The sequence below is a fragment of the Emydura macquarii genome, unplaced genomic scaffold, assembly GCF_026122565.2.
Source record: "Emydura macquarii macquarii isolate MOO-44397 ecotype Brisbane River unplaced genomic scaffold, CSIRO-AGI_Emac_v2 contig_1876, whole genome shotgun sequence".
Lineage (NCBI taxonomy): Eukaryota > Metazoa > Chordata > Testudines > Chelidae > Emydura > Emydura macquarii.
The window spans coordinates 12604180-12629171 of NW_027132013.1; the positions used below are offsets into that span (position 1 = coordinate 12604180).

Below are 24992 nucleotides of genomic sequence, written 5' to 3' on the forward strand. Positions count from 1 at the left end.
TCCCAGCCTTTGGCTATGGGGGAAAGCAGCACTTCTGCTAGGCCAGAAGTTCCCAGACTCTTTTGCTGCACCCCCCTTCAGAGATTCATGTCCCACGAGCCACCCCCCTCTTTCGAAGAAACTGTGTTTCCACAGATGCCTGCTGTGGCCTGAATGTTATTCTGGGCAGGGGCCTAGGGAGAGGGGTGCAGCGCACCTGTCTGTGTCCTACTGGGGCCACCTGCCTGGAATACATCTCAGGCAAATGATGCTCATGGGCTGGGGGGGGGGGCAGTGGGGTGCCTGGCTAGGCTGAGCTCCCACACCCCAGCTCCTCTGGCTCCGGTGCAATCCCCAGCACTCATGCACAAGAGCCAGTGGGGCAGGGAAGACCTATGTCCCTGGGGGGGGGCTTTGCGCATCAGTCTCAGGAGAGGCTAGTGAGCTGTAAACACCCCCGCCCCCAACGTCCTGTGCAGGGAGAGGCCCCTCCTTTCACCTTCCTCCTTGGTCTTCAGCCTGGCAGTAGCGGCTGGAACAGGGGACTCAGCTAGTGCGAGGAATTCTTATTTTATCAACAATATTTTGAAGAAACGAGAAAAAATTCTGAACCCGTCTGGTCCTCGCACCTCCCGCCTCCAGCTGGGTGTGCCCCACAGTTTGGAAACCAGTGCACTAGGCTACGAAGGACACAGCCGTGAAAGGGGAAGCCACTGGGGAGTAGCTGCGGAGGCCAGGGAGGGACGGGGACTCAGGTGTCTGGTAGAAGCAGTATAATACTAGAGGTGTTGCCGCAGCTCTTCTCTAAGAGCCCAGGCTGAGCAGAGGCTGTCCGCAGAGCTCGCCCCATGCCGTAAGATGGCCCACCACACGCCGTGACAGCACATTTTCAGCCCAGCAGGACTTCATGCGGGAGGCAGAAAGGAGTGCACGTGGGACGGCCAACATCTTGGGCACCACACCAGGGGCTGAACTGGAGACCTCCAGAGCTAAAAGCACAAGCTGCTGCTGCTGGAGTTATAGGCTCAGTGCTCTGTGTTTAGGGCTGTAACAGATTCACGTCCTCTGCAGATTGGGCACAGAGGCGCCCCTGTGACACACGCAAGGTTACTGGGTGCAGGCTGTGGGGAGGGATCTCCTGTGGCTCTGTGTTTTGGAAGTTTCACCTTTGCTTTTGCTTCCTTGTCCTCTGCACAGGGAGACACCCCAAAGCACAGAGCCGAGAAGGCCAATGACCCTGACCTGGCTGCCTACCTCGAAAACCGACAGCACTACCAGATGATCCAGCGGGAGGACCAGGAGACGGCTGTGTAGTGCGCAGTGTGCCTTACCCCCATGGTCCTGCCAATGTGGGCAGGACAGGAGGGCGACCACCATGCTGTGGGTCCAGCCCAGCCCTTTCCGGATCTCTGCTTGGACCCAGGAGGAGGGGGAAGAGGCAGCAGCAGCTCTGTCCCGGGCCTGGCTGAGGCTGTATTTATTTGTATGGAGGACATTTGGGACTCAGAGCCTGGGTCGCTGCCACCCCCGTCTCCCCCCACATTCCATGCACCCTGCACTGGATGGACTCTGCTCCGGCAGCTCTCCCACCCCATGTCCTATGGGAGCCATTTCCGCAGCCGGGGGGAGAGAGGGAGCCTCTGTGCTGCCCCTGTAGATGGGAGTGATGGGTGGTGCCCCCTCAACAGACTCAGTAGCCGTTGTGGGCTCTTGTTATTCAGCCCCCACCTCCCTGCTACAGTCATGGTTCCATGGACTGCCTTTGCACTGGACTCGTCACTCGTACTGCTCCCCCCATGGGAGCCTACCCCCAGGACCTGCCCACACCATTCCTGGGACAACCACAGGGGTCCCCAGAGGGTAGCCCTGCTCCTGCAGTTGGCCCTAGTTCTGCTGTCCAGACTGCAGACTAGTTGGGGACGCTTGTGGGCCTGAGAGAGGTTACGTGCTACCCAGTTCATCTAGCCATATAAATGTGAACCCAAGTGAATCTCATCCCCGTCCCCCCACTGACAGCCCACCGACATACCACCTCCTACTTCTGTTTCCTCTCTTTGCCCTGAGACTCATGCAACTGCATAAGAGACCCCTGACAGCTGGAGGGAACCCCTGGCATGTCCAGTGGTACCATGCCCATAAATCTCTGTGTTCCAAGCAAACTGCCCCCTTGTTGAGATTGAAGCCTGGTGCCGCAACAAAATTTCAGCAATGTGCCTGGGTCTTCCATGCTTCCTCCTTCTACCACCCTCCCCCTCTTTCCCCAAGCTCCTCTGCTGCCTCCCTTTCCTTTCACATGTGTTTCTAATTTGCTGAACACCAGCAGGCCTGAAGTGTGGGTAAAAAAATGTGCTGTTTATGCAGTAGGGCGGTTGCCAGGCTGAGGAGGGAGCTTGTATCTAACCTCAGTACAGGGTTCCTGCCCCCAGCACCAGTACTGGAAGCACTTGCCCCGTACCCTTTGAATGTGCAGCTGGGAAGGCCCCTTGGGTTTGGACTGGGCCGTGGACAAGATACTCCCGCGCAGAGACAGAGAGCCAGACTCAGCATCTGGTACGAGCACCCAGGGTCTAAGAGCTACAGCTCCTACGGGTAAGGGATAGAAGAGGCTCCATGGCCAGGGCAGAATTAGTCCCTACAGTCCATTTCCCGGAGTTTGCCCAAGCAATGGGACTCCCATCCCAGACCCCTATCAGCAGGGTGCATGAGATGCAGCCTCTGACTCTGTCCCTTTGCTCAGCTCTCCTTACTCCCGCACTTCACTCTTTGCTTATCACTGCATAATTCCACCTGTTGCTCCTTGGCTCTCATGCCCTTCACTCAGAGCAGGTTCCCCCTGTCTGCACTGGGGCCCCACGTTCTCCATGCGTGTCCGCTCCTGTCTGCCCATAGCTGCTTGGAGTGCCGTGTTCACCCAGCATCTTCCCCATTGTCGTCTTAGTCACTTCATTTGCCTTATTTAAAAAGAAAGAAATAATATAGGGAAGCTCTGTGCGGGGCTGTGGGAGACGTACCAAACAGGTAGCCAGCTGGCCTTCATGCTGGGGTGGGAGCAGCAGCCTTAGATGGTCGTGGGCATGTCCCTCCATGCTGCACAAGTGTCTGACCCAGCCGGCACATGGTGGCTGGGAGCTGGCTAAGGCGAGGTCAGGCTAGTACCAGGCCCGTCCAGAGCAGAAGTTGAGTCATTTGGGGGTGAATCTCTGATGAGGGGCACAAGCAGTGAAACATGAAGGTCCAGTGAGGCCATCTTGGGCCTTGAAACGGCCAGGAGGTTGAGTGCCTTGCACCCAGTTCATCTCAGCCTTGAGTTCCTGGATGGCTCTGAGAAACAGGGCACCGGGAAGCTCCACTTGCCACACAGGTCTTGGGCCATTGGGACTCTGGGGAGCCATGGGAGCCTGTGCTGGGAGAGAGTGGGGTATTTAATGTTCTTTAGGACCCCTGTATTTTTGTTCATAGAGCTGGGGAGAGGGGGAACCTGCTTTTTAGTTAGTTTTCAGTAGTAAATTGTTCCCGGCATGGGTGGAAGGGTAGTGGGATTGGGGCCAGGAAGGCCATAGAGTCTTTCCCCCCATTATTCCTGTTGGGGTGGAGCTTACATCGTTGGGAGCTGCTCTTGCGCATAGCTGGTTGCTGTGATCTGCCCTTGGGGCTATTTTGATGAACCTGCTGTATCAGTACTGTGGTGACAAGGGTGTTGGGTCTCTGCTGCTGTCAGGGATTCCCCCTCCTTTGCTGTGTGTGCACATCCTCTGTGTGGCCTTGCTGCACATTCCCACACCCTTACACCCCCGGATGAAGACAGAACCAGGCAGTGAAAACCAGTACAATCCTCCATGAGTTGCAATCCTGATGTGCCAGGGTCTGAGGCAAAAGAGGGAGTCAGACCTGCAGGAGATGTGTGGACGCCAGCCCAGAACTCAACCAACCAGCCCATGTTCTGTTGGGGGTTGGGGACTTCCTAGCATCCAGGTGTGCCCCAGGGAGAGTGACTCGTCTGTCCAGATGCTGTAAATTTACCAAGCCTGCACACAACTCCCATAAGATGAGTGCTGCCCCACTATGCGGTAGCACAGCAGACCTTGGGAACTATGAACCTGAGCATACAACGGTGGGCAAGCTGCTTGGATCAGGTAGGTCATCATGGACTTGCCCATTTGCATTAAAGAAGAAGGTGGTTCTGAACCAGTTTAGGCTGTTGGTCATATGCTGGTCCCCACTGGAGGATGCTGCCTGATGGATGGATCTCCATGTCCATCTCACACCTGTGCAGAGGGTCAGGGTAAAGGTCCTCATCCTTCAGCTGTGGCTGCTCGCTAGCCGACAGCAGGACAGACACTATGTCTTTTTAATTGCACAAACTGCTCTCTGCTGGGGCACTGAGGCTGGCCTGGAAGCATTTACACCCTGAGCCCATCCTCTTGTTTCCTGTTTTATATGCTCTCTTAGTCTTTGTACAGGTAATTCAAACACACGCTGGCCCCTTTCCCCATATGTGTGTGTTCATGAGCTGAGTTGCTGTGCAATTCCAAGCCTGGCTTGTTTTTATGCGAGGAGGGGAGCATTTTGTAATACTGGAGGGTGGAGATTCTGTGCAATGGTTCCTGTCTCCTAGACTCTGTATTAGGACTGTATATTTGTAACTCTGTTGGACTGCAGCTCTGGCAGGCCAAGTGCCTGGGCAGCAGCCTGTGCTCCCATCACTTTTCAACTTTGACAGTTTGGATGTTGTAGTTTCTTGCCATTAAAATAAAAAGATGAACCTTTTGCTTCCCGTTTCTCTCAGCCTGCAAGGATGATAGATGCTACAGGAATGAATTAGCCCTGCCTCCTGTGTAAAGCTAAGGTCCCCCTTCAGTGACAGCGCTTTCATTCTAAACCCTGGCCAGGTGCTCAGGTAGTGTTGGGTTTCCCTGCTGGATCAGATCCTTCCTACTTAGGCCCAGTGCCTTTCTTATCAGAGGACCGCTCCACCCTCTTCTGTACACTTGGTCAATGATCCATTAGTGCAGTGTAACGTGAAGCATGGGGAAGATTCTCCCCCTAGCCCTGATGACCAGCATGATTGAAGCATAAACTGTGAGCTCCCAATTTGCTGCTTGTTGTTTTGAGTATCTTGTTCTTTCTTCTGGGGTCAGGCTTCTGGGAGCTTGTGTCCCCAGAACTGGAACTCCCTTGCCCTTTGCAGCGGAACAGTTTGTTATAATTTGCAATTGATTTTATTTGAAATGTTTCTTTTTGTATGAATTATTCCCAAAGAGCATTTGTAGCATTGATAGTAACAAGAGAGGCCATGTCACTAGGAAGGGGTGGTCAGAGCAAGTATGGGGACCCGGGGTTCCTGGGTTCTTTTCCCAGTTCTGGGAGGTGGGTATGTTCTAGTAGTTAGAGCAGGGGATTGGAAATCAGGCTTCCTACATGGTATTCCCACCTCCAGGAGGGGAATGTGGGGTGGTCAGTGGAGCAGAGGGCTAGGAGCCAGGACTCTTGGGTTCTAGTTCCAGCTCGGATATTGACTCATTCATATGACTGAGCAATTCACTTTCCATCTGTGTGTGTTTCCCTCTGTAAAATAGAGATAATAATCCTGATCTACCCCACACTGTTCTGTCCTGCACCCATGAGGGTGTGGGAGATGGACACAGCATCTTGCTCATTAATGAGGTGGGGTGAGGGACTGGGAAATTTACTCACACCTCAAATTTAGAACCATGAGGGTTGCTTAATAATCTTCCTTGCTTCACACCACTACATTCTTTAGACTATCGGGGGTTTTTAAGCTTCACCTCTTCTCCCAACACACGTTCACTCCCACCCTGGAGGAGCCTTGTGTTACTAACAGCCCCTAGAAACTAATGGCAGGATCCTGTGGCTGGTATAATGCATGCTAAATTACCCCAATCCTGGTTCTGTGCCCAGGGAGCAGACATACATGCTGGGATTTCAGGGAGGGGCCAGTTCCAATTCAGTGCCCAGACCCCTCGGCATTTGGACCATTTCTCCCCAGCAACAACTGTCCTAAGCACAGAGACCAGAGATTTCCAGCTGCCTTGGTGTCTTTTTTGGGGGGAGAGGGGGAGGAAGGGAGAGGAGGGAAAGAATTCAAAAATCCAGTTGCTCTGCTGGGAGGTTTTTAATGACACTGCCTCCATCTCCCTGTGATGGGGGGCGGGGGAGGGGGAGAATTGTGCAGTTCCATTCAAAGGGTATAGGATTCCTGAAACTCCCCTGGGCCCGCAGAGGTTCCTATGGAATCCTGTGGGTGTGTGATGGAAGTGGGTGTGTTGGAGGTGTATGCTAGAGTACATTGGTGTGCAAATGCATGTCCGTGTATGTCAGGGGTATGTGAGTGAATGCCAGATGCGTGCATGGCCAGCATATGTATGTCACGGAATGTACACACACACACACAGTCCTTGGTAACCAGTCCTTGTGCTGGGAGTCGGAGAGTGCACAGACGGACCATGCTAATCATTACCCTCACCAGCTACCCTCTTGCCTCTAGCCCAAGTACAAACTCAACAAAGCTACCATTCCAGAGGACCCATGTTGTGTTCTTATAAGGGCAGAGCTATACCCAGGCAGTGCCACCTTCCCAAAGGATCTGTGCCATGATTTTACAGGGCATCTTAAAAATCAAATCAACAGGCTGTGGATGATCTCTGCATGTGATTTTTGTTACAGATATCCACACAGCTGCAGGGAAATGCCCTTGGGTTTATATCCCCTTGGTCCCCAAAGGGAGGAGTAGAAATAGAGAGGAGAGGGAGTGGCAGGGGGTAAAGGTACTATTGACCTTCAGCATCATGGAGCTGGGCCTGAGATAACTGAACGCATCGGGAAAGGGGCAGCTGATTATGATGGATCATGGAGCTTCTGTTTGCCCACTAGAATCTGGGTAATGGGCAAAGAGGAGACAATGCAAAGGGAATGTGCTCCTTGCTCTCCTGTGGCAGCTCTCTCAACCCCTGTATGCTATAGATATCATTCCAGAATCATAAAAATGTAAGGGTGGAAGGGACCTTGGGAAGTCACCTACTCCAGCCGCCTGTGCTGAGGCAGGACCAAGTAAACCTCTAGACCATCCCTGACAGGTGTTTGTCCAACCTGTTTTTAAAAACCTCCAATGATGGGGATTCCACAACCTCTCTTGGAAGCCTAGTCCAGACCTTAGCTACATGAGCTTGTGCTTACACACAAGCACACACACACGTGCCATCCTGCACAGTCATTCAGGAAAGTGCCAGCAATGCGTGAGTTAAAAGTGGGAACTCTTGGAAAGAGATTTTGGATTCTGAAGCAGTTCATAAAATCTGTGGCTTTTCAGCTCTCTCTGCAACATCCTTCCAGAGGGGTTGGTGGAAAAATGACTTCATTCCCCACCACAACCCCATTCCTTAGACATGACACCAGTCCCACAGTCTGCTGGGCAGCAAAGCAGGAGAGCTGGCTTGGCCCTTCCTCACTGGAGATGGAGGGTGTTTGGGGGAAGAATCACTGTCACCAGTGTGCTTTTATTTCCCTGAAGAGATTTTTGGGGGGTTTGTGCCTGGTGTAAGAGATCCAGGAGATGCACACCAAAAGGTGGAGGTTGTAGAGTCACTGGACCAGATTCAGAGGTGGTCATGCATGGGGTCATGTCAGCCTAGACAGGGTACTGTATGAGTGCATGAATAGGCTATGTTGTGGCATGAGGGAGTAAACAGGGCAGTGTGGGGCAGCATGCAGGGACTGTCTGTGCAACGGGGAGGAGAGTGCACCTCCATCAGGAACAGCGTTGGTGCCATAGCCCATGAGAAAGAGGCATGTGTGGAGGATGACACATCAGAGGGAGGCTGGCTCAGCACTGGCAGGCTGTGGGTCAGTCAGTGCCTGGAGCCTAAGAAACTGTCAGTGGAGCCCCAGGAGTCACTGAAATCACTGTGCAATTCCTAGAACTCCATCGTGCCCCAGAGATCCCACCAGAAATTGTCTCCAAATAGGACTCGGAGCCACTGGGCCAGATTCAAAGGTGGGTCTAAGTGATGGAATTGACCCCTTGTCTCAGGTCCCCTCAGTGGGTGACACCTTTGAGCCACTCTTTGATATGTGACCTACCCGGCCACGTCCCCCTTGAATCTGCCCCAAGTCAATTCACTTCAACCCAATAGACTTTACTGGCATGACCAGCTAGAGCAGCATTGCAAAAAGGCAACAAAGAAACAGACCCCTCAAGTCTCTGTCTGAGGTGGATATAAGCCACGCAGGATAAGGTCACAAACTGAGTTTGGTGTTCACTCCCTGTGTCTCTGGGTCACTGCTGCCCATGCCTGATCTGGTGGCAGGTTGCTGAGGGGGTGATGCCATCTCTACTAACTCCTCAGCTGGGTCACAGTTTTTCTTCTTTGCTTTCTGGTCAGATGACTTTTATGATGCCTGATCCTTTGAGGGGGTCTTCTTCTGACTCCCCCCTGACACTGGCGTAGAAAGGGTCTCCTAGTCCAGGTCTCTCCCAGGCATGCTGGTTGCATTGTCCTTCGGCACTGGGATCGAACTGTGCTTTGTCTGCTTACCTTATTTGCTGAGGGGCTGGGAAGGTGTAAATGACCCCAGCACTGCCTCTCCTCGGGAGGTGGCCTAGTGTCTTTACCAGCACCACAGGTCTTGTAATTCGGTTCAAGCCAGCAGGCCCGGGGCTAGGAGGAAAGGGGCAGGGAGCAAGCCAGGGAGAGACAGGGGCAATTTCCAAGTAGGGCCCAAGTGCTGAATGGCCTGGAACACACTCAGGCCGATCGAGGTGGGTGACTCAGAGGGCTGCAGAGCCGGGGCCCCTCGTCCCCAAGCCCAGGCAGCGCCGGGGGGCAGGATTTGCCGCTGGAGCCGGGCTGCTGGGCTCCTGCTTTTGTTCCAGTCCCAGCTTCTCCCCGAAGTAGGGGGAGGAGCCTGCGAAGTTTGGGCTAAAACTACCTATTGTCAGCTGGGCTGGGAGTGGGAGCGACGTCAGGGGCCGCTGTGCAGTGCACTGCGAGGTGGTGTCCACATGTGACCAGCTGAAACTAGTTCTGAAGACACAAAGGGAAGGAGATAAGGACGGAGCGAGGCAGCGAGCGGAGCGGAGCGGATTAACCCCCGGGAGAGGCACGGAGACCACGCGAGGGAGCAAACCCCACTCAGCACCAGGCGAGTAAGTGCCGAGCCGCAGGGCAGGGCAGGGCACGGCACGGAGATAGGAGCTTCCCGGCTGCCGGCGGCCAGCCCAGCCCAGCCCAGCCCGGGCGCCTCGCTCCTGTGGATGGAGAACGCCCGGGGCGATGCAAAGCCGCTGCCGCTCCCCGCCAGCGTCCCGCGTGGGCAGCGGGCCCGCACAGCCCGGAATGCGGGGCGAGCCTGCTCCGGAGTGTCCCCGCCCCAGCAAGGGGAGCGCACAGTTGCTCTGCGGGCTGGGGGCCGCATAACGGGGGGCAGGCAGAGCCTCTCCCAGCCAGCGGTTCACCCCGGGCAAGCGGGGACCCCCTTCCTGGCCGGCCCGCGGGGCTGGCGAGGAGCCGCGGTTCGGCGAGGGACGCGGGCTGCCTTGGGGCAGGGGGGCGTTTGTAACCGGCCGCCCAGAGAAGAGGCATCTGGAGAGAGACTCTACACGGTGCCCGGTGCCCCTCCTGTCCTGCCAGCCGCGCACGCCTGGCCGCCAAGACCCCACCCTGACGGGCACCTGCCCAGCGCCCCGTGCCGTAGGAAGGCAGAGCTCTGCCCCTGCCTCCCGCTGGGCCCTGGCTGGGAAGCCCCGGCCCTGCTCCGTGCCTCAGTTTCCCCGCCCCTACCAACGGCTCGCGGGACTGCCCTCAGGGGGAGAGAGGGGAAGAGGCTGGGAAGTGCTTTGAGCTCCTGGGCTGCCAGGGCGAGGAAAGGACAGGCAGAACCGGCCTCCCGCTGGTGCCCCCAGCCCCTCTGCCCGGCCCGATCCCGTGGCTAGGACCCACCGAGCACATTCCCGACGGGGGGCGTCGCTCGGATCCGGGCACCCCGAGTCCCCCGGCGGCTCGTCCCCGGTTCTCGCTCTTGGCCCCTCTCCAGCCTGCCGAGGAAGCGAGGCTCTTGCCCCGCAGCGCTGGCGGGGCAGCTCCGTCTGAATCCGGCCCGCTGCGCTGCCCTGCTGCGGGAGGAGGGGGGCAGCGCTAGAGCCGTGACTCCGGCACACCAGGGCTTCCCCTCCTGCCCTGCTGGGACCCCCGAACTCTCCAGCATCCTGGCTGGGTCTCGGGACTCCTCCCCCGCTGTGAGTCCCCGACCCCGCAAGCTCAGGGGTGGCTGGGGCGCTCCTGCGTGCTAACCTACCACGTGAAGGGCCGGGGGCGGGGGAGCGGGAGATCGGGCCGGCCCTCAGGGCGCTCCCCTTTCCGCCCTTGCTGGGCTGAGGCTGCTCGTGGAGGGCTGCGGGAGTGGGGCCCCCCGAGCTCTGGCCGAGTGGGAGGGGAGCCCGCTGGAGTCCCGCTTGCTCAGCCCAGTTCTCAGCCAGTGCAGCGCCGCGCCTCCCTCTCCTGAGTCCTACCCCTCCGCTGGCTCCCCAGCCATTCCTTGGGCCAGTTACAAATCGCCTCCTTGAAACCGCCCATGGATGGCTCCAGCCAACCAGGCAGACCTTGCCTCTCTCCTCCCCTCTCCCTCCTTGTGCTCCTCTAGCACAGGCCTCCCCTCCTCGGTCCCTTCACCCACTCACCATGGCTGGTGCAAGAGCCTCCTCTGCCCCTCCTGCCACCCGGAAGCAGCCTCCCCTCATGGCCTCTCCTAGCTCCCACTCTGGCAACACCCCACCCCAGGGTGGGATGGATCCCTGGAGAGTGTTAGCTGTGCCCAGAGATCTGTGCAGTCTCCCAGTAGACGCCTAGGTGAAAGGTAAGTGGAGAAGAGGAGAGGGCTAAGAACTCAGCCTCCTGGCATGCCCCAGCACAGGAGTCCTGTAAGGCAGGATCAGAAGCTGGAGGGGTGGGGGAGATATAGACCCCGGGTGTGGAAGCTGCAGCAAGGTCAGGGAGCATGAGGAGGGAGCAGGTAAAGGGGGAGGGAGGCATTTGGATGGTGAAGCTCAGGCAGAAATGGCCCAGGAAGTGTTGGGTGATGGAGAGTGCTGCTTGCTCCTGCACTTTGCTGAGAAGAGGAAGAGCAGAGAGTGAGGAGCAGCAGAATGGAGAAAGCTGGGAAAGGTCTGGGGGCAAGGACTGTCCACCCCGGCAGTAATGGGGGAGCAAGTACCAACGGGCACAAGAGGGAAGGGGTGATGGGCCAGTGAGCTGGCTGTGCTGGAAGAGGAGGTGCTGTTTGTAGGTGCCCTTGTGAACTGGGTCCAGACAGATAAAGAGAAGGCCATACAGGTAGTATATATATTGTGTGGATGCAGCCCACATAACACAGAGAGCTGCAGATGCAGCCCACAATGGTAAAAAGGTTGAGAACCACTCTACGAAAACAACATCTGCACTCACCCTGCCAGGACCATTATAGGAGAGGAGGAGCTGCTGAGAGCAGGGGTCTGACCCCATGGGGCAGAGGGCAGAAGGAAGTCAGGGGCAGAGAGGGTCAAAGCCAAGGAGACACTGAAGACCCTAGTGAGCATGAAATCCAAGGAGACACTCAGTGAGGAGGAAGGAGGGGTCAAGGCAACAAACCTGAGTGGGTGTGGAGGAAGAGGGCAGGGAGGTGCTCAGAGGAGAAGAATGGCTTGGAGGCACCCAGAAGGATATGACTGCTCAGGGGGAGGGACATCTGGGAGGGTAGGGTGGGGACAGATGGTGTCAGAGCAGGGGGCTGGTCTCAGTGTGGTAGAGAAGGTCAGTGGCCTTCCCTGAAAGGGCCATAAGCAAGGAGCAGCTGGACAGGGCAGATTTAGCAGGAGGTAATGGGGGAGTAAGAACCAGGGGGCACAAAAGGGATTCTACAAGTATGTTAGCAATGAGAAGAAGGTCAGGGAAAGTGTGGGCCCCTCACTGAATAGGGGAGGCAACTTAGTGACAGAGGATATGGAAAAAGCTGAGGTACTCAAGACAGAGGCAAAAAAAGCATTCACAGACAAGGTCAGCTCCCAGACTACTGCACTGGGCAGTAGTGTGCGGGGAGGAGGTGAGCAGCCCTCAGTGGTGAAAGGCAGGTTCAGGACTATTTAGAAAGGCTGGACATGGACAAGTCCATGGGGCCGGGCCACCGGATACAATGGATCTGAGGGTGCTGAGAGAGTTGGCTGATGTGATTTCCATTGGTTTGACTAAATGACCTCCTGTGGTACCTTCCAACCCTAATCTTCTATGATTCTATGAAGGGGTTGAGAACCACTGTGGTCCATGTGATGGCTGGGTAGGAAGTCAGCCTCCCCAGTCTCCCTCCCTGCTGCAGCTTTAATCACAGGCACCCTCCAGGCTCCTGCAAGCCAGGATTGAAGGGGAGTCTGGGGAATGAGGAAGGGCTGGAATGAATCAGCTCATCCCTGGTGGAGGGGGGAACAGGCAGTCCCTCCCCCTTCAGGACAGGAGCTTTTACCTACCAGGAAGAGCAGGTTATCATGGTCCATGGAAAAAGCTCACTAATGCCAGGCAGTCCTGCTTTCCCATGATATTAGGGTACCAATCCCTTGTTGCAAATAACAAGTGAATGGGGAAGGTTTAGCATCCCCTCCCCTGGCTCCATCCTGTACTGAGATCCTGGCAGGGGGGAATGTGCTGCTCCAGTCCCTGGGGATTAAGACTGTTTAGCTCTAGGGAAAGCACTAAGGTGGGGGAGAGGGGAGTTAACCCCCTCCTCTCCATGCCCTGTACTTCACAGGCTCAAGGAGACTCTGCTCTCTGACCCAGCTGCAATTTGAGGCAAGCAGAGGGGTGGGTCCCTGTATTGAAAACAAGGGGTGCAGATAGGATTAGCAGCAAAGCGATGCTCCTCACTCCTTAGGGTCTCTCAGGGCCTTTCCAGGCAGCAACAACCGGAACCAGAGGGCTAGTGGTTGCAGAAGAAGCAGTCGGGTATTGGGGTAGGGAAGTATGCAGCTGCGCCTGCTTCAGGAGTGGCAACTGCAGCAATTGCCTGGCTCAGAGTGCAGATCAGATGGGGCCCCAAGACCCCTCATTATTATATTTGGCATTTTAGATCCCATTCCAATGTCACCCAAGGATTTGAGCCAAAGTGCGTGAAATCCTTGGCAAAGGGAGATGCTGCCAAAATCTGTCTAAAATCACAGCTCAGCATGTTTGCAGCCTGTTTGGGGGGAGAGACGCCCTGAATTTGAACAGCTGAGGAGCCAGACTGTGAACAAATGTAACCAGCCGGCAAGGGGGCAGGCAGAGCCACTTGCAAAAAGGATCAACAGTTTTGCAAACATATCCGAAGTCGTTTTGATTCAGAATTGGAACCATGTAGGGGGGGCTGAAACTATTCTGAACATTTTTGATATTTTAGTCATTCCTTCCCTGTCTCCTTTTTGCCATGGAATACAATGAAACTCCGGTCATCGTTCATTCTATCTCCAAGGGTTTTATTTATGTTTCTTCCTGACTCAGGCCCAGGGCTGGAAAGCGATTTGCATGGCAACTCAGTAAGAGCTTGGAATAGAAGCCAGGACTCCTTGCTCTCCAGGCCAGTGCTTTAGCCAAGGCTGCATACCCACCCGACCCTGTTTTACGTGACTGTCCTACATGTGTCCATCAGTGGGACAGCGCTCTGAAACTACTGTTTAGCTGCCGCCGCTGCAGAGGGAGCTCACACACAGTGCTTTGGTCAGTCACACTGACATGAGGACTCTTGTTTTGGTTTTGGAACTGTTTCTTGGGGTTTGTGCTCAGAGGCAGGGGACAGGATGGTGCATTCTGCCTCCAGAAGTTGGAGGACATGCTTGCTGTGCACCAGGGAGGGCAGTCGTGCCTGGGTGGTGTCCCAGAGAGCGGGAGCTGAAGAGGAGAAGGCTCCCATACTGGGGAGAAGTCGAGGGACATAGCAGAAAAGGGGGCTGGTACTAGAAGAGCAGAAGAAGCAGGGAGATAAAGTCCATGATGTAGAATGGACTGAATCCACGGAGAGTTTTAAAAGTAAAGGCAGCCAGTTTGCACTGAGGAGCCAGTGAGGAGTCTGCAAGGGTTAGAGGATGGAGAGGAGGGAGCGGCATTATCCCAGGCCAGAGGAGATGGGAATATCACCTTAAACAGACTCGAGGCTGTGTTACACAAGGCCACAATGCAGAGGTGGGCAAAGACCAGCCCAGGGCCAAGGCAGAAGCAGAGGTTACAGAGTGGAGGTGAATGGGAGAGTCTGAGTAAAAGGAGGAGAAGGAAGAGTTTGAAGATGCTGCTGTGAAGGCTGAGATAGGAACACTATCTCTGGGGCAGCTCTCAATTACTTTAGTCCCTTCCACTCCCAGCAGGCGGTGATGTAGCGAGCAGGGCAGAAGGCTTGGCGGTAGCGAGCTCCCAGCTCCTCCAGTCCCAGCCTCTCCCTCCGGAAGGTGGTCTGTTCTGGCTCATTCTCAATGCTGAGCTCTTTGGTTGCAGCCTCTTTGAGGAGAGTTTGGTGGGAAGAGGCTTGAGCTGTGTTCTGGCTGGCGCTGGGCTCCCCGGGATAATTCCCAGCTGAGGTGGGGAAGGTGGCGCGCTTGTCCCCTCGGCTTTGCCTTCAGCCAGCCGGGCTGTGTAATTCTGTGTGACAGTTCAATTCAGAGTGAAGCCGGGAGCTTCACAGCAACCGACGCACAAAAGGTGAGTGCGCTGGAGCCTGAATAACGAACGGAGCTGCTTCCTCCAGCGTGCTGCCAGGGTGACCGTGTGGGGGAAGGGAGCGAATGGTGCCCCAGCATCTCTCTCTCCCCCTCTTCTCCCCCCCCCGCACACTGCACACGGTATGTCCTGTCCCACCCCATAACAGGTCCGCAGGGAGGGTCTCGCACAGCAGGGGCAGGATAGGGCAGCCGATTAGCTGGAGCTGGGATGGGTGTGCTGCCATCACACTTGTGAGCTGCCTAGTCATAAGCAACAATGGGAAGGGGTCTACCAGAGCTCGTTGGTGGGGGAAAGGGGCTGACAAGTGTGGGTGAACAGCCTGGAAATGCACTTGGTGCAAAGCAGATGATGAAGCCAGGCTGAGCGGTGCCCCCTGCATATGGACCTAGGGGGAAGCATCAGGTCCATCAAACGCCATGGCTCAGGGGAACCAGCACCAAGCAGCCATAACCTTAAATCTTAGCTAGTCTAATCCCCGGATTTCACCTGCTCCCTGGGTTGGCAGTTGCCATTCACTGTGTGGGGTTTTTCTCCATCTTCTTCGCATGCTGCCTGGGCCAAGTCCCTCTTGTTTAAGCTCTAAGCCTGAGTGAGGTGGGCGGGATTTGTAACGGACAGACTGGGGCCTGGGCTTTCCTAGCTGGTACAAAGCCTGGTGGGGGAGCTATGGTCCTCTCCCCCTTGATCGCTGCTGTTTGAGACACTGTGGACCCAAGTTACAGTGGCGAGAAGCACCCACAAATCTAGCTGAAGCCAGAGGGAGCTGCTGCTGCTGGCTCAGCAGCACCTCTAAGAATCAGGTGCCACTTTGGAAAATGGGGCTATTAATGACATCATTTCCAGGGCTACCTCTGCTTGACGCTCTCTTCCCCCTCACCCTCACTCTTAAAACTCAGAATGAGGACTCAAGCTAAAGATGCCACATGGGCAATAGCTTAGTGTGGTCCCTGCTGCCTTGATCTGAGCCTGGGCCACACTTGCAAACTGTGTGTCTCCCCCCAGGTGGTGAAGCTGTAGCTGTTTATTTAATGCAGTGTGCATGTTACCTTCTGGCATTGCCGCCCATCATCCCCTTGGTGGAGGCCCTTGGTGGGTATGGAAGACGTTGGCATGGTCACTGGGTGTACCAGCTCAGCATAACACAAAGGGGGTGTCTGTGTCTGTTACTGTGCGTCATTGAACTACCACCAGTGGGGAAAACTTGAGAGGATTCTCATTGATCATGGGAAAAGCAGGTGAAAAGCTGTTGTCCATCCCCCGCTGCCAGGACCAGGGCACTGTTCTGCTAGTGCCCTTTGTTCACAGCTGCAGTGTTGCGAGATCTCCTGGAGCTACAAGAAGGGGGCAGATGTGTTGATGTCAGCAGCAGCTCAGATCTCACCAAAGAAGGGACAGCTTCCTGCAGAACAACCCACAGAGCCAGATTTCAAACCAATCAGATGCAGAAGCATCTGGGTTTAGGGTTCAGCTTACAGTAGAAACAGGTGAGCTGGGGAATGCTGAGCCTGGATTCTCTATCCCATCCTCCAGGTCTCTGATTTGGGGTTGGAACTATTTCTAGCCACCTTCTTTACTGGAAACTAATGGGGTGTACACAGTGGGAGGAGCGTCGAGTCACTGAGGTGCCCCCACAGGGACACTGAGCCTCTGACTGCAGCCCTGGACAGGGGCCCTCTCAGAAGAGTCAGCAGCTCAGGGAGAAACTCAGTCAACTTAACAAATGTACCCACTGCCCAGTGGTGCAAACACATGCACTGTCCCACAGTGTTCATGCCCTCCCTGGCATACTCAGTGCATACACCTACACACTCCCCCATCATGCACACACAGATATGCGCACGCACACACACACACCCATGCACAAGTTCCCCTCTTGCACAGTCAAACACAACGCCTACTTCCATGTCTTCCGTCTCCTCCCCCATCACACATGCACAGACTGGCCTTCTGCATCCATGGCCCCTTTGTGGGGATATGGTAATGGGCTGACATTAAGGGAGCCAGCAGGGGGAGCAGCTTCACTTCTAAAGCTCTGCATGAGCTCCACATTGTGTGGGGTTTTTTTTAATCTTCTGTTTTAGTTTTCAAAAACCGATGGTCGTGGTTTTCCTCTGCCCTGGATTCTTTCGGCGCTGGATAAAGGTTCCATGGCAGCTGCAGTCCCCTCCAACGTTGGGGCTCTTTGGCACAGGCGAGGTGGCCTGCTGGGCACAAGATAAAAGAGACACTGGGAAACGGGGGCATGGAAGGGGGCCGCAGAATCACGGGGGAGCGGGGCCCCATTCCTGGCAGCAGCTTTCCAAGGGCAGGAGCGGCACAAATCCCACCCTCAGGCAGAGGGGCTTTCCCAGCCTCCGCCTGGCTGCTTCTGGTTTGAAGTTGGAGGGAGAGTGGGGGGGGGGGAATTGTGATGTTAATGTGCCCACCACACCCTGTAACAGGAGGCCTGAGTCCTTCACCCGTAGGGGTCCCACCAGCTGAGGGCGACAGAGAAGGTGACTTGAGAGGTGCTGAAATGAAAGGCCCAAATCCTGCATTCTCCCTGCCACCATACGTCTGTGGGCGTTGGGGATGTGCGTGAGAGGATCAGTCCCACGTGCTGTGCAGTGCTAAGTCCCTGCTCCACGTGGCACACAGGGCCTGGTTTGTCATGTGGCCACAGCATAGCTTGTAGAGCCCAGGAGAAGAGGCTAGGCGCCTGGCCACTTCCACAGAGAAACCTGGCCTCCAGACACAGAGGCACATGAAGATAGTTACGGCTTTGTGGTCATCTGGGATCCTCTCAGCGTGGGCTCTGTGCCTGTGGCCATGAGTTGCCGCCTCTCCAGGCTGGTGCTGACAAGACCTGGCTGCTCCCTTTGGCGGCTCCCTCCTTTTCACTCTTAGGTTTCCTTCACCTGGAAACCAGAGAATTTTCCTCACATCTGGCCGCTGACATGCCCATCCAGATGTTCCTGCCTTCCTGGCTGATGCAGGGAGGAGGTGACTGCCTTTTGAAGTGGGCGAGACCTTGGAGTTCCCAATGGTTTGTCTGCAGTTAGTAGATGAAGGCCCTCCCCGCCCCTCTGCTCACACCCCCTGCCTCAGGCCCTTCTCCATTAGGAGCTGACTCCTCTGTGTTCCTGTCTGTGGAGCCCTGAACATCCAAATCCCCTCAGGCCACCTGGGCCTGGTCAAGGTGGGACTGGGGCTGGAGGGCAGCATTTAGACTATACCGAGTTCCCAGGGGGAGTGGCAGATGGTTATGAGGTAGGGAAATGCAGGCTGGACCCACTGACTCATCCCTGAAGGCGGGTATTGAGGACAGCAGCAGGATAAAAGGGGCTGAGCTGCTGGAACACCTGAGTCACTGGGGAGCTCATTATTGGGGGGGGACTCTTCCTCCTTACACACCCAGCTAGCAGGCTGGACTGGAAGGGGTTTCTTGGTTCATCTTATCCATCCCTCACTATGGAGTAGGAAGGACTCACCCCTTCTTCCTTCGTGAGCCTCTGTAACCCGAGGCAGTGTCTATTTAAATGTGGTTGCAGCCAGCCCCCTGGGATCACTGACCATCCAGCTTCGAAGGTGGGGCTGGGAGCTGGATTGCACCAGGGACCCTCTGCAGCCTCTGTCTATGTCTGACTGTCCTACAGCCTGGAGAGCTTGGAAGTTGGGAGCGCAGAGGATGATCCCACACACAGGCTGTGGAGTCTGGCCCTGTCAGACTCCCTGTTGGTTGGGCTCGCTGGCAGGGGAGCCAGTCTGACTCCCATTGCTGTCTGTGTCCCAGCCCTGTCCCCCAGCCTGGCTCAGAGCCCCACATTCCTGTGGCGAGGTGAGGCTCCCACTTGACAGACCGAGCCTTAGAAAGGGCCCTGTCTCCCTCCTGCCAGGCCAGGCCAAGCGTTAGGGCTGGTGGTGCTCACAGCCTCTCCCCCATTTCCTGTCCTAGATCCCTCCTGGAGCCCTGGGTATCACCTAGGGAAGAAAGCTCTCAGCTCAGAGTTTGCCCTATCCCTGGGGCTGCCCGTGGTGCCAGCTCACCATTGCCCTGATGCCATCCTGCAGAGGGACACGCTGGGGTTGTGAGGAGAGTGCAGAGGGGGCAGCACAGCCCCAAGCAGGAGGGACTGAAATCCAAGGGACCTGGGTCACCTTAATCCCTGAAGAGAGTGACCCAGACACCTTCCCCTGAGCCCACGCAGTCCTGTCCATCGTCTCCAGAACCCTCGTTCCCTCCCCGCCACCAGGCGCCTATCTGTCTCCTCACACGTGCCATCCCTTTCACCTGGGTCCTCCCCCAGGCTTTGTTCTCTGGGCTGACATGTCTTCCTTCTCCCACACAGCATGCAGGTCCGTGGGCTCTTCCTCCTCTTGGCGCTGATCCTCATGGCTGCAGCTGCTGAGGCTGGTAAAAACAAGAAAGGTGAGAGGCAAACTCATGGCTGCTTAGGCCGAGAAGACCTCACCCCATGGCCTTTACTCCTTGGGGCTGGCTGTGGGTGGGGGAAGGGGATGTCCATTTCCCTGGCTGCGAGTGGGGGAGGGCAGAGCCCCTGTCTATGGGACCAGCTGCTGCTCAGTATCCTTCGGCGTGACTGCCTGCTCCCTCCTCTGCGCTGCAGACAAGGTGAAGAAGAACGGCTCTGAGTGTGAGGATTGGCGCTGGGGGCCTTGCACCCCCAACAGCAAAGACTGTGGTGTGGGCTATCGCGAGGGCACCTGCAAGGAGGAGACTAAGAGACTCAAATGCAAGATCCCCTGCAACTGGAAGAAGGAGTTTGGAGGTGAGTGCCCAATCCCATCTCAGAGAGACTCACCAGGCTCAGAGGGCAGCCAGGGGGCCGTGGGAAACCGGCAGGACGTTTGTCCAAAATCTGGAGCCTTTGTGGGTGTCCCTTTAAAATATGGGAGCCCCAACATTACCCTTCTCTGGATCATATAAGCAGCTAGCCAGGCTCCCAAGTGTGCACCTAGGACCTGGCCTTCCACTGCCTTGTACCCAGTCTCTTGATGTATATGTGTGCCAGATAGAGCCTGCATGTCCCAGAATGCAATGTCTGACCTGGTCACTTAGATCATGGCAGAGGATTGCATGGTGGGACATGTAGTTTCTGCAGACCACACCTCTGTTGAAGGCTGGGATGGCCATGAGCTGCACAGTGGGCACTCTTGGGTTCAGAACATCTCCTGTGAGAAAGGGGCTCTTCCCCTTCCAAAGGGAGAAGAGCAATGCATCTTAGGTACAGTACAATGTATGAAAGGCTAGACATGGGTCATGTTAGCTCTGCCATAGGCGCAATAGCCCTTGCTGCGCTCTCAGCTTCCCAGACAAGGTAGGGCACGTGGCCAACACAGAACTGACTGGGTGGTTCTTGTTGCCAGCCCCCTCTGAAATTATACTAGTGGGTGCTGCTATCTTCAAAACTTGAGCTGGCAGATGGGGACTGAGCAGCATAGCCTCATCTGCCGTTGCCCTCCAGCTGCGTATCTGTGCCTCACCATTTGGGTGTCAGGGCTTTTGGAATGGCCTGTTCATTGAGACAGACCCATGAAGAACAGCGTTTAGGTGTCAAGCCCTGCAGAGGGAGTCTGAGTGATAGACAGATGCTATCAGGATGCTATAGCCGTGTGACACAGAGGGCAGTACTGGCACCACATGCTGCAGTTCAGTCAAGTGGGATGACCCCAGTGCCTTCCAGCGCCTGAAGAGGCAGCGTGGCTGCTACCTGGGGTGATGTGAATGCAATACAAGGCTGTCCGATAGAGCAGCATGAACATTGTTTGCCCGCCAGCCCAGTCTTTGTTCCTGGGGCTCCCAAGGGACTGTCATTTACTCTCGGCACTGCATAGAACTAATGGCTCCTACTTCTCTTCCAGCCGACTGCAAGTACAAGTTTGAGAGCTGGGGTGGGTGTGATGCTGCCACAGGTCTGAAGGCCCGTTCAGGCACTCTGAAGAAAGCCCTGTACAATGCCGAGTGTCAGGAGACTATTCAAGTGACCAAGCCCTGCTCTCCCAAGACCAAGTCAAAATCCAAAGGTCAGTCCACACCACTAGACGTCCTTCTCCCATCTCTCTGTGGGAAGAGCCGTTGTATGTTGGGTGCATGACACGTTCAAGAGGAATGCAGCCCATGCCAGCTGGGGATGTGATCCTGTGGGATCTCACCAGCTAAGCTGGGTCAGTCTGGATTGTACTTCCAAGGACTGCCCTACCACTGCAGAGTAGTGCTGGTGCTTCATTAGGAAGTGCTCTTCCCTCTGTGTTAGCATTGACCCTATGTCCTGGCATGCCGCTGTGGAGCTCTGCAGCTGCAAGAGCAATCTTTTGAAGGAAACAAAACACTGAGGTCCTGAATACCTGGGCTCATTAAGACCCTGGTTCTTTTCCCAAGAGCGGGGTTGTTAACTCTAGCCTGGTGAAATTCCTCTTTGGAGAATTACATTCCACAGGGCTAAAAATCCTACTGCTGTTTCAAATGGCTACAGGCATCTCTAGGTGAAATCCTGTCTCCACTGGCAAAACTCCCATTGACTTCAATAGCGCTAGGATTTCACCCTCTTTCTCTCCCTTACTTTAACCGGTGCGCTGCCTGTAAGCAGTGTATCGCGTCACGGCGCACCATGTGCTGCATTTCAATGGGGCTATCAGTTTCTGCCTATACAGCCTGTGGGGCATTTTGGGATCCTGCAAGGTATGAAAGGCCCCAATCCACTCTTGCGGCTGGTCATCAAAGGACTCTTGATACAGTTTGCTTGGGCCACTGGAGTCAAAGCTGTAGTACCACATGGGCCGGCAATTGTACCCACTTAGCAGGGATGTCAAAGGCAACTGCACTGCCTAGCGGGGTTCACTCTCCCTTGGCCCTGACCGGCTTCACCACGGTTGCCTGGCCTATGTGCCACTGCAGCCAGAACCCACGCCAGTGGCCTGCAGGAGGCTTTGTACCAGGTGCGCTACGGCCTTGCTGAACTGACCTTTGTGTCTGTAAGGCAGCAGCTGGGGAGTGTTTCACAGATGCACTAACTCATGTCTTGTTCCATTGTTTCAAACAGCCAGGAAAGGGAAGGGGAAGGACTAAAGGGGCTAGGACAACCGTCCTGTCTCCCAGACGCAGTGCCTGAACCCATCTGGACACACACCACTCGGAGCTGCAGCATGATGCCCCCCCCCCTCGCTCGGCAATGTTTTGCCAAATTCCATTTCTTTCTCCTCCCCAACTTCATCCTTAACTGAGATGCCTTTTCTAATCACTCATGTAGAGATCAAATCTGTCCTCACCTGCAGGAGGTGCTGTTTATCTTCCCTGTACCCTCTCTGTGCCACTGTCTGGCACCTTTATTTGGACCCCCCCGTGTTCCTATCTTGGCTTCTGTTTTCAGATACTCAATGTGATGCGCGTGGGGCACTCTGGGCTGGGAGCAGCTGGAGCCCTTCACATTTTGGACCCTTTGTTGGAGCTCAGTGGCCTGTGGCACATCTGTGGAAAGCCCACGACCTGTCTGACAAGGGTGCTTTCAGGCAAAAGAAAAGCTAAACACTGAATTGGCAAGTGATCCCACTACCGAGGGCAGGTGTAATAAGAGCAGGAAGGGAGGAGCCCCAGCACCTGTCTGGGCTCACGTGCAATGGAAAAATTTGGAGACGTGTCTCAGTATTTCTGGTTTCCTTGACTTTGCACGAGGCAAAATATGTGCCTCCTGTCAGTGGTGCACTGTGGGTGTGCAGCTTGCCTCCACCTGCATTTGCTCACAAGGTGTTCACCCAAGGATCGGCCTCTGCGGTCAGCGTGACCCCTCCCTGTTGCCTAGTTTTCCACCAGCAGGCGCAAACCCCCAGATTCCTGCAGCAACCAGAAAAGAATCTCCCCCAGGTTCACTGGCCTCTCTCTTTCCTCTTCCTTTTCCTCTGTTTCTTCTAATCTATGTCTGTGCCGGCACGCTGTGGCCCCCTCCCCACACTTTCCGCTCTCACACAGGTGTTGGGCCAGCCCTCGCCACTTTGGGATATTTTTTTTCTTTTCCAATAAAAGCCTTTAAAAAACAAACGCACCTCTATTCCCACATCCTGCTTCTGTGCTGGGAACTCTGAACAGCTAGCAGAGGCTGTGACAGACCAGCTGCAGTGAAGGTTCCTGCTAGATCAGTCTAATGGCAGCTGCCTAGCCTGGAGGATTAGCCGGGGCTCCACTGGGGGTAGTTGGGCCAGGACTCTGTTAAACCCAGGGTGAGTTAGTTGCAGGGAATAAGCAAACAACAGGGGTAGGAAAGGGAAAGCAGAACAAGAGTTACAGGTATGCAGCCATCAGGCAGCGCACTGCAGCTCCTGGTCTTTACCCCATGTGAAAGGCAGGCTGGAGAAAGCTCCTATATGAGGTTAAACTTGTGTCAGGAAGGGTGTGGAAACCAGGGCGTTACCAAGAGAGGTGGTCTTGGGGAAGAGGCTGCTTGGTTGCAGTTTATGCCCCCAGTCGATTACTACTTACACTGGAAAAGGGTTTGTATTTGAAAGGATGTTTCCTGGCTTGGCTAAGCATTGGAACAAATCCCCTACTTGGGGAGAAGCATGTGCAGGCTGTAGTTGGCCCTGAGATGCATTTGCACAGGAATTCTGTCTGAGCTTTGTGCAAAAGCTGGTATCCTCCCTGCACCTTGGCATTGGCCCTTAGCCCTGTAACCAGACAGGAGAAGGTCCAGGCTTCAGAGTGGCTTTTCACAGGCACATGGCACAGTAAAGTCCCTGCTCTGATTGTCTAACCCATGTTACAGCTGGATGGTTTCCAATGCTGGACTCCCACCTCCCCAGTCCTGCAGGTGATGAGTTAGGGCCCTTAACCACAAGCCAGAGGCCACTACTAGATAATCTAGTCACAGCCTCTCACAGCAGGCGGCGCTTTAGCAAATAGGGCAGGAGCACTCGCTGTGGAGGAGCTCACGGCCATTCCAGTGCCAGCCTCTCCCACCAGGTGTTATTCTAGCCAGCACTCTGAGCCCTACAAGGGAACAGTCACCCAGAAACTCTGCTGCATGGAACAGGGCACTGCCACAAAGCCAGAGGGGCTGCAGTGGGTGGGGTGGGATCCCTGCTGGGAGAAAGCCGTGGCTCTTCCAGTCTTAGCCACTCCCAGCTGAAGGAGCATGATCAGCGCAGCTGGGCGGGACTTGCTGGCTGACTTGTTCTAGTGGCTGCTGTACGTGGATTGAGGAAGACAGGCTGTGCTGAGGATTAGTCCATGCAGACACTGGAGGCAAGCTGAGGATGCAAATAGAGGTAGGCTGCCACAAGAGCCTTAATGAGATGGCGTCAACCTCCAGCGAGATATCAGCTGTTCATAGTTAAAGGCTCTGGCAGGGCAAGGGTGTTACAGGGCAACTCTCCCCCCCTTCCCCTGAGGCCTGTGTTAGCCTGTGTGTGTCACAAGGCAGAGGGAGTCCCGCCAAGGACTTGACATATGGCCCAGCCAGTAGTAGGGGCTGTTTATCCAACTTCCCGGCTCTTCTCTAGGCTTGCTGAACCCCATAGCAGGTCATAGCTGGTGCTCCTGGCCCTCCTGTCTCATACTGCCACCCAAGGAGACTGAGACCTCCCGCTGCCTAGTGCCAACTGCCCCAGGCGGCGCAGCCTCCAATCTGCTCTATCATGTGGGGTCTGGCTTTCAGATACCCAGCAAGCTGCCAACATGGCCTTTGGTCAGGCAGAACGTGGATTCCATCTTAAGAGAACAGTGAGTTAAATGCCACCAGCATCTTCCCTGCAGTTGTCTGATCTGCCTTCAGCCTCTCAGTGAACTCAGAGGTACAGGACAAGAACCTGCTCCTCACCATATCAGTCTGCATCTACCCTCCCCCACAAGAGGGGGTGAGGAAAACCAGAGGGCCATTGGTACCGATGTAATAAGAGACCTTGCCCTTCTTGCTCAAGTATCCTTTAAATCCACCCACCACGTTCCCAGCCCAGTGTGAATCTGGTAGCAATTATGCTGCCCTGCTGCAGAAGCTGGGGGAGTCAGCCACAGGGTTAGCTGAAGCCTCTGCACCAGTCTAGTGGCCCACATGTGGGTAGGGATCACTGGGGCAGGGTCCCTCATCCCTCTAGCCAGAAAAGCCTCACGTTAGCTTTCCGACTTTTCACGGAAGAGCAGCTGCCTGCGTCCCCACCAAACCTTCCCCTTCCAGGGAAAAAATCCCAGCCCCAGGCACCTGTGCTCCTGACTGTCCTCAGCTATCACAGGACAATCGCTTCCAGGCCAGCACAGGGATGGCGATGAGTGAAACCAGACCCAAGAGCAATGAGAAGGCATTTGGG

General features: G+C 55.4%; 2 protein-coding genes across 9 annotated transcripts in view; both read left to right on the top strand.

Moving 5' to 3' along the window:
• Positions 1–4746, top strand: part of DGKZ (diacylglycerol kinase zeta) — a 99359-nt gene extending 94613 nt beyond the window's left edge. For all 7 annotated transcript variants that reach the window (XM_067557642.1, XM_067557635.1, XM_067557637.1 and 4 more), the window contains one exon: positions 1177–4746. In XM_067557642.1, coding sequence (XP_067413743.1) covers positions 1177–1293 — 117 coding nt within the window. In that variant the 3' untranslated portion in view covers positions 1294–4746. The remainder of the gene's footprint in view (positions 1–1176) is intronic.
• A 4201-nt stretch (positions 4747–8947) lies between these two features.
• On the top strand, positions 8948–23920 carry MDK (midkine). Of its 2 annotated transcripts, none has more exons than XM_067557647.1 (5): positions 8948–9138; positions 19031–19110; positions 19310–19471; positions 20565–20726; positions 21743–23920. In XM_067557647.1, the coding sequence occupies exons 2-5, from the start codon at positions 19032–19034 to the stop codon at positions 21766–21768; spliced, it is 429 nt and encodes a 142-aa protein (XP_067413748.1). In that variant the 5' UTR covers positions 8948–9138; position 19031; the 3' UTR covers positions 21769–23920. The 2 variants fall into 2 exon arrangements, with proteins under 2 accessions (XP_067413748.1, XP_067413747.1); XM_067557646.1 differs by having other exon boundaries at positions 8950–9142.
• The last annotated feature ends 1072 nt before the right edge of the window (positions 23921–24992 follow it).